This window comes from Haliotis rubra, unplaced genomic scaffold (assembly GCF_003918875.1).
Source record: "Haliotis rubra isolate DU_JTF1 unplaced genomic scaffold, ASM391887v1 Scf798, whole genome shotgun sequence".
In the NCBI taxonomy this organism is placed as follows: domain Eukaryota; kingdom Metazoa; phylum Mollusca; class Gastropoda; order Lepetellida; family Haliotidae; genus Haliotis; species Haliotis rubra.
In genome coordinates, this window is record NW_025767521.1 from 425420 (window position 1) to 437019 (window position 11600).

General features: G+C 41.8%; 2 protein-coding genes across 2 annotated transcripts; one reads left to right on the plus strand and one right to left on the minus strand.

Annotated features, from left to right (window-relative positions):
- Positions 1-961: 961 nt before the first annotated feature.
- Positions 962-3620, minus strand: LOC124261345. The gene is made up of 3 exons (XM_046695651.1): positions 3506-3620; positions 1927-2067; positions 962-1323 (listed from the first exon to the last, which is right to left on the minus strand). Exons 1-3 carry the CDS (start codon positions 3523-3525, stop codon positions 1173-1175), a joined length of 312 nt encoding a protein of 103 aa, XP_046551607.1. The 5' UTR covers positions 3526-3620; the 3' UTR covers positions 962-1172.
- Positions 3621-7064: 3444 nt separating this feature from the next.
- On the plus strand, positions 7065-11044 carry LOC124261348. Its single transcript, XM_046695653.1, has 5 exons — positions 7065-7083; positions 7618-7734; positions 9139-9230; positions 9972-10040; positions 10925-11044. Exons 1-5 carry the CDS (start codon positions 7065-7067, stop codon positions 11024-11026), a joined length of 399 nt encoding a protein of 132 aa, XP_046551609.1. The 3' UTR covers positions 11027-11044.
- Positions 11045-11600: the final 556 nt, after the last annotated feature.

An 11600-nucleotide genomic window follows, 5' to 3' on the forward strand; every position in this document is an offset into this window, starting at 1 on the left:
CCACATTCCATTGCTGGGACGTCATACTTCACATTACGCATCTACGACGTCGACAGGGATGTTCCGTTGAGCAGGCCTGTCAAGGGCTATCTGAAAATTGAGTAGCAGTTATGAGAACAAACAGTCACCGTCACAAATCCTGCGCATATACATGGACCTGGGGACGTGTGAAGTAACAGAGAAACAAGTGATCCTCTCAGAATGTAATCACTTCATGGCTGAGGTAATACAGCCCAAGGCACTCCTACTTTACCGTTAACCGCCGTGATGGCTGTGAGGCTTACTGATAGCGCCTGTCTGTATCCCAGTAATTACCTGTATAAACCATATTTCTATGTCTGAACCAGAAAACCAGGTTAATGTCTCGTAAATGCTTTGATTGAGGAAATGGAGATTTAAATCATGTCAGTACGTAAGTATATACGTGTTTAGTTTACTTTATTAGAATCATAAATGTTTCTTAATTGTAACAAAATGTAAAACTAGTGTATGCCAATATGATTGTATCTATAAGTATTGCTTGTATTAATTACCTGATCCAGTAATAATAATGATGATAAAATGTTTATTGGTCATATGACTACCAGAATATAAACTGAAATCTGTCGGTGCTCGATCCTTCTCTCATACAGCTGCTTCATGATGGAACTGTCTCCCGTTTAACCGCATGAATCACTTACCATATCTGTGTTTATATCTGGACTAAAATACGTATCCCCTCTGACGCTACCACTAACGACGCTTTACTGTTGTCTATCTTCTGTATATGTTTGTATACCGTATTTCCCCTAAGAAGCGCCCGGGGGCTTATTCAAAGGGGTACCAGACCCGGCGCTTATTAGAGGCCCGGCGCTTTTGCGCTTATTGGGTGTAATTACGTAATTGTTAGTACGTCGGTTTACCCCCGGCGCTTATTAGAGGCCCGGCAAAACATTACACAAGGATAAGCTGCTAATATGATGAAATCTTTTATCAGGCCATAATCGTACGTGATTTAAAAGTGTATTATAACCTAACAAGTCGGTGAGAGTGATCTATTTACAAAATGACCCCATGAAAATTCACTAGCTAGTCGGGCCAGTGACTGGAGGTTTACTGGCCCGACTGGATATTTACTAGCCACGGTCTTGCGGGCCAGTGGCTATTTCGCACACTGACCTCAAGTGTTTACCTCAGCACGGGTCTGATTCCTCTCCTCGAGGAACACAATACCCCCTACGGCCGCTGACCACGTTGAAGACGAAGTCGTAGTTACATCTGTAGGGAAGACGTAGCTGTTTCTTAGACTGACCCAGCCATGGATATTCTGGACACAAGATGGTCCTGGTGTACGTAAAGAAAAAGTAACATTTTCAGTTTTGACATTTCACAAATGAGTTAATACTAAATATTTCAGTTATTTCAGTCATGTTATTGTTTTGTTTGTTGTGGCCATATAATTATTATTATTTTTCTACGCCGCGTTCAGCAATATTCCAGCTGTACAACAGTGTTCTGTAAATGATCGAGACTGTTCCGGACAATCCAGTGATGAACAGCAAGAACATCGATCTACGCAATATGGATATGATGACATGTGACAACCAAGTCAGCGAACCTGACCATCCGATCCCGTTAGTCGCCTCTTACGACAAGCATGGGTTACTGAAGATCAATTCTAACCAGGATCTTCACGGGTCTCTGGGTACAAGCTCCTACTTTGTGACGACCATAAGTTTGACACATCAACGTTCGACACAACCGCAAGCGGGAACCAATCGTCTGAAACGTCGAGTGGCCTCCCTTGAGCACCCCGGGAATCAGAGATCGTGGGTTCGAATCCCGATTCGTCCAAATTAGCACCATGCTTGTGTTTAATACTGTTTAACACAAATGGGTCTTTAAATCGAATCAATTAAATTTACTGGCAGCTACGATTTGAATTACCTGTAGAACAAATGGCAGTCGGTACTTTCCCTCTCGAACCCGTAAGTCCTTCGACCAAAACAGTCAGTTTCAGCTTGTATTGACTTGCAATGGATCATTACTATCATAATCAGCAAACACGAGCGAAGGAGAGTCATGTTGCTGTAGAAAATCCAAAGGAAGCATACAAATAAACTATAAGGTTTACATAGACTGATATCTGTAACTGTCGACAAGAGCAAAACTATTGATTGATACCATTTATAGCAAGAATTACCAACATTTTTCTCCACAATCATAGCAAGAATTACCAACATTTTTCTCCACAATCTTAGCAAGTATTAACAACATATTTCTCCACAATCATAGCAAGAATTACCAACATTTTTCTCCACAATCATAGCAAGAATTACCAACATTTTTCTCCACAATCATAGCAAGAATAACCAACATTTTTCACCACAATCTTAGCAAGAATTACCAACATTTTTCTCCACAATCATAGCAAGAATTACCAACATTTTTCTCGACAATCTTAGCAAGAATTAACAACATATTTCTCCACAATCATAGCAAGAATTACCAACATTTTCTCCACAATCATAGCAAGAATTACCAACATTTTTCTCCACAATCATAGCAAGAATTACCACCATGTTTCTCCACAATCATTGAAAGAAGTACCACATGTTTCTCCACAATCATAACTTTCCTAAATGTTCTACTGATCATTTAGCATAATGACGAAAAGAAATTATAGACTTCAGAACCAAACAGAAAAGTGAGTGCGTTTAGTTTTACGCCACTTTTAGCAATATCTCAGCAATATTACGGCGGGGGACACCAGAAATGGGCCTCACACATTGTACCCGTGTCGAGAATCGAAACCGGTTCTTCGACGTGATGAGCGAACGCTTTAACCACTAGGCTACCCCCACCGCCTCTTTGCCGAAAAGAGAACAAACCAATCGTTAAATAGTCAATATCAGAATAGTCGATAGAAAATAACATTAGGAAATGCAAGACAAAATTATACTGGTCAGGGCAAGAGATCCCATAACTCTCAATTGATTTTATTATATGTTTGATTTCAATTATACATATCTGAAATTATGTTTGATTTATATACAAACTGAACTGTACCCAGAATACTTTCTTAGTTTAAGTTTTCCAAACATATCTTAAAAACAGTTAATATACATCCCACAGTACACAACTACTAAAGGATGTCTTATTTTCGGCAAACAATGAATTTGCGTTTGGGGCAAATCAAACGTCAAACAAGGAAGAGGTAATTTATGTAACAATGTATTTCTTAGCCCTGCCTTTACTCAACCAGTGTATTTGTTTGTTACTTAGCATATGCAGAATTGGGTGAAGGCTAAATAGACATTATAAATTTTAACAATAAGACTTTCAGATTTCAATTACATTAACAAACAAGCTCGGCATATTTCCTTTGTCCTGAACTGTCAATATATATTTAAAACTTTGGAAAGCGAGCATTATCTTCAATTACACTTTCCACAAGTGCAGAATCAAAAACAAATTTATAACAAAATATTTTATATAACAGGTTCTCAAACAAGATCTCACGTACCTCTCCAGTATGACTTTCATAAAAATGTTGGTTTACGCTGCACTTTGCAAAAGTCAAAATGCGAGCTAGAATCAATCCACAGTGAATAACTCAGCTGTGTGGACGGCTGCAGAGGATGGGCCAGTGTAAACACGGAGAGCATGGAGCAGTGCTATGCTATCCCACCATGAAGCTCATCAAGACTTATTGACGGGTCACAACACATGTTACCTAACCACTGCTAAACACCTCTTCGAGAGACGAGATATGTAGTTTAGCCCTAGGTGTGTGGACGAGGTCAGCTGAGACCTATTTAGTACTGTATAGCCATAAACACCGGTTCGCTGCCCATTCAACGGCTTCCAACCGGTTGTACGACCGAATAAATGACCCGTGATCATATCATCATTATATTATGTCACACAGCTGTACCTAATTGGACGTTACTAATTCGCTACATTTGTTTACCTCTTTAGACACAAGACATCATCATAAACAAGTTATATTGTTCAAAAGATTGTTTGGAAAGCTTTCCTACCTGGTGCTCTTCCGTCTTCTTGTCCTTCTTGTCTTGTCTCTGGCATAGGGTTCAGTTTAAGGTCCACTTCTGCCACCAGGTCGTCTTCTTGACAGTCCAAGGCATGATGGCGGTCATCTAATCGTGATTGCTGTAAATATGGATGGATTGTTGCGATGGGCCAATTAGTTCACACACGATTACGACGGAAATAATGTTATTTTCGAATATTTTCATTAGAAAATACAATGAACACGTTTGTTAAAAGCTAATGTTTGGTTTGCTGTGTTTTCACTCAAAGCGGAACGAGTCTTCTTGGAGGTTACGGAAAGGGGTGAGCGGTGGCACATGAAGCACAGGGTGCCTAGCGTGAGAATATATCCGTCACACAAACCATGCTCTAGATACTGAGGCGGTTCGCTCGTCACGCCCATTCGACTCCCCACATGGGTACGATGTGGAAAGCCCATTTCTGGCTTCCCCCGCTGTGATATTGCTGGAATATTGCTAAAAGCAGCGTAACACCATACTTACTCACTCACTCACTCACTCTAGAAACTGGCATAACCCCACCACAATTACTTTCTCACAAGATAACCCCACCACAATTACTTTTTCCCAAGAGAGAATAATCTAAATCCGTGGCTAATATATGTCCAACATATAAGGTAACGAACTGGGCCCTGTTTCACAAAGATATCGTAGCGCTACGACTGTCGTAAGTCTATGTTACAGGGCCTCGTTTCACAAAGCTATCGTAGCGCTACGACTGTCGTAAGTCAATGTACAGGGCCCCATTTCACAAAGCTATTGAAGTTCTACGACTGTGGTAAGTCTTTGTTACAGGGCCTCGTTTCACAAAGCCATCGTAGCGCTACGACTGTCGTAAGTCTATGTTACAGGGCCCCGTTTCACAAAGCTATCGTATGGGATAGTAAAATATGGGAGCTACCTTACCTACCACACGATCACCTAAGCGTTTCGATCGCTCTGTGAAACGCGGCCAAGTATATGAGGTACGACAGCCATAGCGCTGCAATAGCTTTGTAAAACGGTGCCCTGGAGAGCATGATTGTACAGACACGCTGTCTTATCTATTTGTGCCACGTGCCATTTCCGCAGCGGCAGGAAGACAATCGCAGATATGGTCAAAGCGATTGTATTTACAAGTATGTAATTTCGGTATGATAACGTTATTGGTACTAACTGCTTATTTCCTACATGCCGTAATATCTCCGTGGTATATGTTATAATCAGTGACTTCGCTTTATAGTTGAAAGTGTTCTTCGTTGTTATTCCGTAGTCGTTGCATGTGACGCCAAGGTCCCTTAATTAATATATCCCAGATATGTGGCAACGAACAGGTCAACACGATTGTACACTCTATCTTATCTGTTTGTGCTAGGCCTATCATTTCTACAGCGATCTGAAGGCATTTACGGATATGGTCAAAACGTTCGTATTTACAAGTACACATGTATGTAACTCCGCCAGGTTGACGATGTCGTTGATGTCTGTAGTCGTTGTTTGTGACTGGTCAGTTGTGAGCTGGCATTATGGTCAGTCGTCTTCCCGGGTTCGATTTCCGTAGTGGCCAAGAGACAGTAGGCGACGATCTGTAAATACCAAACAACCCAATGATCAACAACATGAGCATTTATAACAACATGGGATACGATGTCATGTGTCAGCTACGTCAGCGAGCCTTACCACCCAATCCCTTTAGTCGCCTCTTACGACAAGCATAAGCCGAAACTTCACGGGTCGTAATAAACAAAAAGTTGTTATCCATAAAGTCATATACTTCATTATTGACTCACTAACTTCTTGAATGCCAATAAAATAATTAATTTCTTCTCTTTATAAAAATGTGTATTTCATGAATGACATATGACGACAGCTATATCTATGGCTCTTGTAATTTTTTGCAGCCTTATTTGCGGCCGTTGCGTTCTTTCAAGCATGGGAAAGTGGTATGTAATGTGTCCTAAAAGTTATCTGTGAGTTTTCAAATCTTTTGTTTTTGTTTGTTTGTTGCAAAACTCCCTGACCATGCAACATTCCAGCTACATGTTTATTCTGGTGGTGTGGTATCTGAAATCGATAACTGAAAGTTCCAATGATTCATATCAAGGGCATCAACATTGTCAGCGCGTCATGAAAAACCGATCCCGTGTCTTACACCAAGCATGGGTGGCTGCAGACCAATTCCATCCTGGATCTTCATCGGTTTGTTTCAAAAGAAAATCATCAGAAACATATATGCGTTCTAAAGTAACCAAACGAAACGCTAACCCGAGGTTTCATCTGCCTTTGTACCGTCCGTTGCACTACGAAGCACTGCTTCTATTCTTGGTATTGTGGTATAGCCACCCGATACACACGGATGATGTGTATCGGATGGTCACAGTTTCTGACGTGGCAAATTGTAAGCTACCGTGCAAAGATAGAGTGAAGGGATGTTCGCAAACACCCGGTATAAGTTCTTAACTGTGATTTCCAAAGACATGCTTGTGATATTGTCGAACTCATGCTAAGGACTCTCATGACACAATCGTGAAATTCTGTAGATTGTAAAATTATTTTGTCACCTTTCAAGTTTCATCATGGTCTCTATGCTTTATGTGGCCCAAACGTCACACACCACGTAATACAAGGCAGTTACAATAGGCGCAATGTACAACGGATAAGTTGTGTGTTATCCAACCATGTGCAATTACTTACCGGCCAGGCCCAGCTCCACACACACCACGTAATACAAGGCAGTTACAATAGGCGCAATGTACAACGGATAAGTTGTGTGTTATCCAACCATGTGCAATTACTTACCGGCCAGGCCCAGCTCCACACACACCACGTAATACAAGGCAGTTACAATAGGCGCAATGTACAACGGATAAGTTGTGTGTTATCCAACCATGTGCAATTACTTACCGGCCAGGCCCAGCTCCACACACACCACGTAATACAAGGCAGTTACAATAGGCGCAATGTACAACGGATAAGTTGTGTGTTATCCAACCATGTGCAATTACTTACCGGCAAGGCCCAGCTCCGCACAAAATGTTGAAAAAAACACATGGTCAGTTTTCGTTACTGGATGGATGTACATTTAAAATTACCTAAAATTACTCGAACTGGGCTGGAGACGATCTGCACTGGAGACTACAAAACGAAGTACGTTTATTAAACAACAGGTTATGAAGCGTTGCAGGATAACCTGTTGGTTATGGCTTCAATGCCTCAGACGCCTTGCTTCTTGCTGTTTCACAATCTTCATTATCAGCATTGATGTTAGCGTCTGTGTGATGAAATATTAAAGTAGCAGGGTAGCCCAATGGTTAAAGCGCTCGTTCGTCACGCCTCAGGAGCGGATTTGAATATCTACTTAAGTACAGCGTGTGAAGCTTATTTCTGTCCTACCTTGTGATAGTTGTAAAATATTGCTAAAAGTGTCGGAATTCCTTTCTCATTCATTCACCCCAAAGTACGTATAACTTCACGATCTGCTGATCTGCACAATGATCGATCACGCAGAGCGATTTCAGCTATTAACGGGGATTTGTTCCATATTGCATAATAACATTTCGGTGAGCATAATCCTTGCTTTCCCCAGGCTCAACAGCGCTATCTCATCAAGGGAATCACTGCCCTTATGTGGACTTTATCAAATGTCCGGAGGGATGCCTGGTCGCTGACAAGTCCACGAACTGTGTGAAGTGTTCCTGCCCAGGTAGGTGACGGCTTGCTCTAACAGGGAAGCGTTCATAAAATCTCTAATGCGTCAGTTTGACTTTGTCTAGATAGTCAAGAACGAGTGAAGATCCGGGTTAGAATTGGTCTTCAGTAACCCATGCTTGTCGTGATTGGCGACTAACGGGATCGAGTTGTCAGGCTCGCTGACTTGGTTGACACATGTCATCGGTCACCAACCATCCTGAGTGGATCGATGCTCATGATGTTGATCACTGGACTGTCTGGTCAGACTCGATTATTTACAAACCGTTGCCATATAGCTAGATTTTTGCTGAGTGCGGTGTAAAACTAAACCGTAACTTTACTGACAACAAATATGTTGTGTTATGGTCTGTGATGTTTATAAGTTGATTCTTTTCTTCGATATTACACATGAGTATATGGTGTGAAGCACATTCCCGGAGTCGCCATGATATTGCTGGAACACCGGAATGTCACCGTCACTTTGGTGATAACCCTGATTCTTTGATCATAGGCACCAACACAGTCCTGGATGATGTCAATAGTGATGGGGTTTGGTGGAATGTACATGTTTAGAGACTCATTACCATCATGCAAGTTGTGTCACAAAATATTGATGCTAAATGACTGCAACTGCGATGTTTCCAATAAGGAGCTAATCACATTGAAACCCTCAACATATTTAAGTGCTTCCGGTTTTCTTCTATTTAGCTACTAACATCCACAGGTCTTATCCAACTACCGATTCACGTGGTGATCATAGGTTAATCTCCACATGTTTCTTCCTCGACCAGCACCGTCGGCGCCCCTAATAAACTGTTGCAGATGTGACTTTCAATCATATACCTCCACCAGTCCCGTCCACGCCTCTACACAACTGCTTCAAGTGCAACTTTTCAATCATTTACCCCCACCAATCCCATCCACGCCTCTACCCAACTGCTTCAAATGACACTCGTCAATAATTTACCTCCACCAGTCCCATCCACGCCTCTACTCAACTGCTTCAAATGTCACTTTTCAATCATTTACCTCCACCAGTCCCGTCCACGCCTCTACTCAACTGCTTCAAATGTCACTCGTCAATCATTTACCTCCACCAGTCCCGTCCACGCCTCTACTCAACTGCTTCAAATGTCACTTTTCAATCAATCATTTACCTCCACCGGTCCATTGTCCGCCTCCCTACGTCAACTGCTTCAAATGTCACTTTTCAATCATTTACCTCCACCAGTCCCGTCCACGCCTCTACTCAACTGCTTCAAATGTCACTTTTCAATCATTTACCTCCACCAGTCCCGTCCACGCCTCTACTCAACTGCTTCAAATGTCACTTTTCAATCATTTACCTCCACCAGTCCCGTCCACGCCTCTACTCAACTGCTTCAAATGTCACTTTTCAATCATTTACCTCCACCAGTCCCGTCCACGCCTCTACTCAACTGCTTCAAGTGCACTAAGGTGACGAATCCAGCTACATGTGCGACAATTCAACAGTGCGGAAAGCATGAGGTGAGTGACAGAGACTAGTCGGGTCCTGAATAGCTTCGGATTTACAAATTTTATCTTAATATACATGGCGTTGGAAGTGTTCTAAAGGCATAGTTTACGTTTTATCTATTCCGAAATCAATCACGAGAAGCGAAAAGTGCTAGAATCAAAACTTTACTGAGAAAGTGTAAGCCCAAATAAAACACTTCTTGCATATGACCACTTTTTACAAAGGGGCGTGTGTATACATGCTCTCTTAGTCTGTTCTTACCTATTTTTGAACTATTCTGCTCTGGTATAACCACATATAACTTCACATATTATAACTCAGGTGGTATTGTAACCAAGGCAACGAGGAAGGGCTTTGCAGTTGTGTGATGTCATCAATACTCTGTATTTGTAATCTATATATATGTTGGTATTCAATATAAATTTCGAAGGCAATGTAGAAAACATTTTTATTCAAATGTAGTGATTGATATACTTACACATTAAGAAGCATTAGGTGGTTCTGAAGACCCGTGAAGATCCGGATTAGAATTGTTCCTCAGCAGCCTATGCTTGTCGTTAGAGGCGACTAACGGGATCGGGTGGTCAGGCTCGCTGGCTTGGTTGACACATGGCATCGTATCCCAAAACATATGTCAGTCAGTTCGTTATAAACGTCGTTTACTGTAGTGTGAGTTTATGTCTACATTTAATTGACAGTTCGCTATTTCTAATACATTGCTGAATGTGTATCAAAAACAATTGCTCCTTCAGCTGTGTCACACACGGACTGTACACACCAACACCGGGGTTTCCTACCAGTTTTCCTGTATGCTAAGGACGGTAAGTGTGAAATATACTGACGTACAAAAGAAAGTACACAGGACCTGTGCACACAGCTCGGGTCACAAATCGGTTGAAGTTATGCAACGTTGAGCGCGGAGAGTTCTTGGATGGGTCCTGAGAGTCCTGCCCCACCAACACTGCAGCCTTCTGCATTACCCAGAGTGTCAGAAGGGCTGTGCTCCCGGTGGAGAATCCGGGCACTTTCCTGATCTGCGCCAAGAGATCAGGGGGTACCAAACCAAGGGCACCGAGAACAATGGGGAACCTGACGACAGTGTACTTGGGATGCAAACGAGACATTTCAAAGGCGAGGTCCGCATATTTAGCATGCTTTTCCTAAATCTTGCCAATCACGTTGCTGTCAAAAGAGACAGAAAATTCAATGATATATGTTATTATTATTATTAAGTGTGAAATATACTGACGTCCAAAAGAAAGTAGACTCCTGTTTGGGGATTATGTTCTAAAACCAAATAAATCTTTTGGAAAGTGGTTTGATTGTGACTTCCAGGTCACCAACATTGTAACGTACTGCCGATCCCCCATATATATGGTTTATGGGGTAGAATGTGAATAAAGCGCCCACTTGTGACCCCGAAGATACGGGTTCGATTCACCACATGGGTAAATGTGGCTCAGATAAATCAATGTATGTCAACACTGAGAGAATGTGTGTCAAATATGCTTACCTGGGCGCAGACCATCTGTTTGGGGGTCGATTCAAACATATACATAGGACAGTATTGGATGGGATTCTCAATTTGGTCAATAGTAAAATCAAAAGCGCTCAATTTTTGATTATAGGGAAAACAATTGTATAAACACACGTGCGTAATTACTTTTGTTCGTCAGTTCAGTGTAATATATGGATGTCATTACAGGAATGTGAGCATCTGTCGTCTCCCAGCATCATCGGAAGACGAGCTACAACGTGTGACCAGTGCTGTACCACGGACCTTTGTAACCAGAAGCTTTGCAAATAAAGTGTGTAGTTATCCTTAGACCTGTTCCTGGTGTTAGGTAAAGTTAATGTCAGTAGCAGGCTGAGCATCAGCCATGTAACCGGGCGTCGAAAGATGGAACTTGCCTGTCAGTAATAATGAGCCGGTAGGATAGCCTAGTGGTTAAAGCGTTAGCTCGTAACGTCGAAGACCCGAGTTCGATTCCCCACATAAGTGATGTGTATGAAGCCCATATCTGGTGTGCCCCGCAGTAATATTGCTGGAATATTGCTAAAAGCGGCATAAAACCATATTCACTCACTAACTCTGATGGCGTTTAAGGTCCACTTCTGACACAGGTGGTCTTCTAGCTAAGTCCAAGACATGATGGCATTTATTTAATCGTGATTGCTGTAAATACTGATGGATTGGTGCCATGGGCCAATTAATTCACACACCTTTACGACAGAAATGATGTTATTTTCGAATATTTTCATTAGAAAATACAATGAACACATTTGTGAAAAGCTAATATGATTATACATAGCTATATAAGTAAATATTCCAGCTGCATAACAGCGGTGTGTAAATAACCAAATCTGGACTCCACAATCGA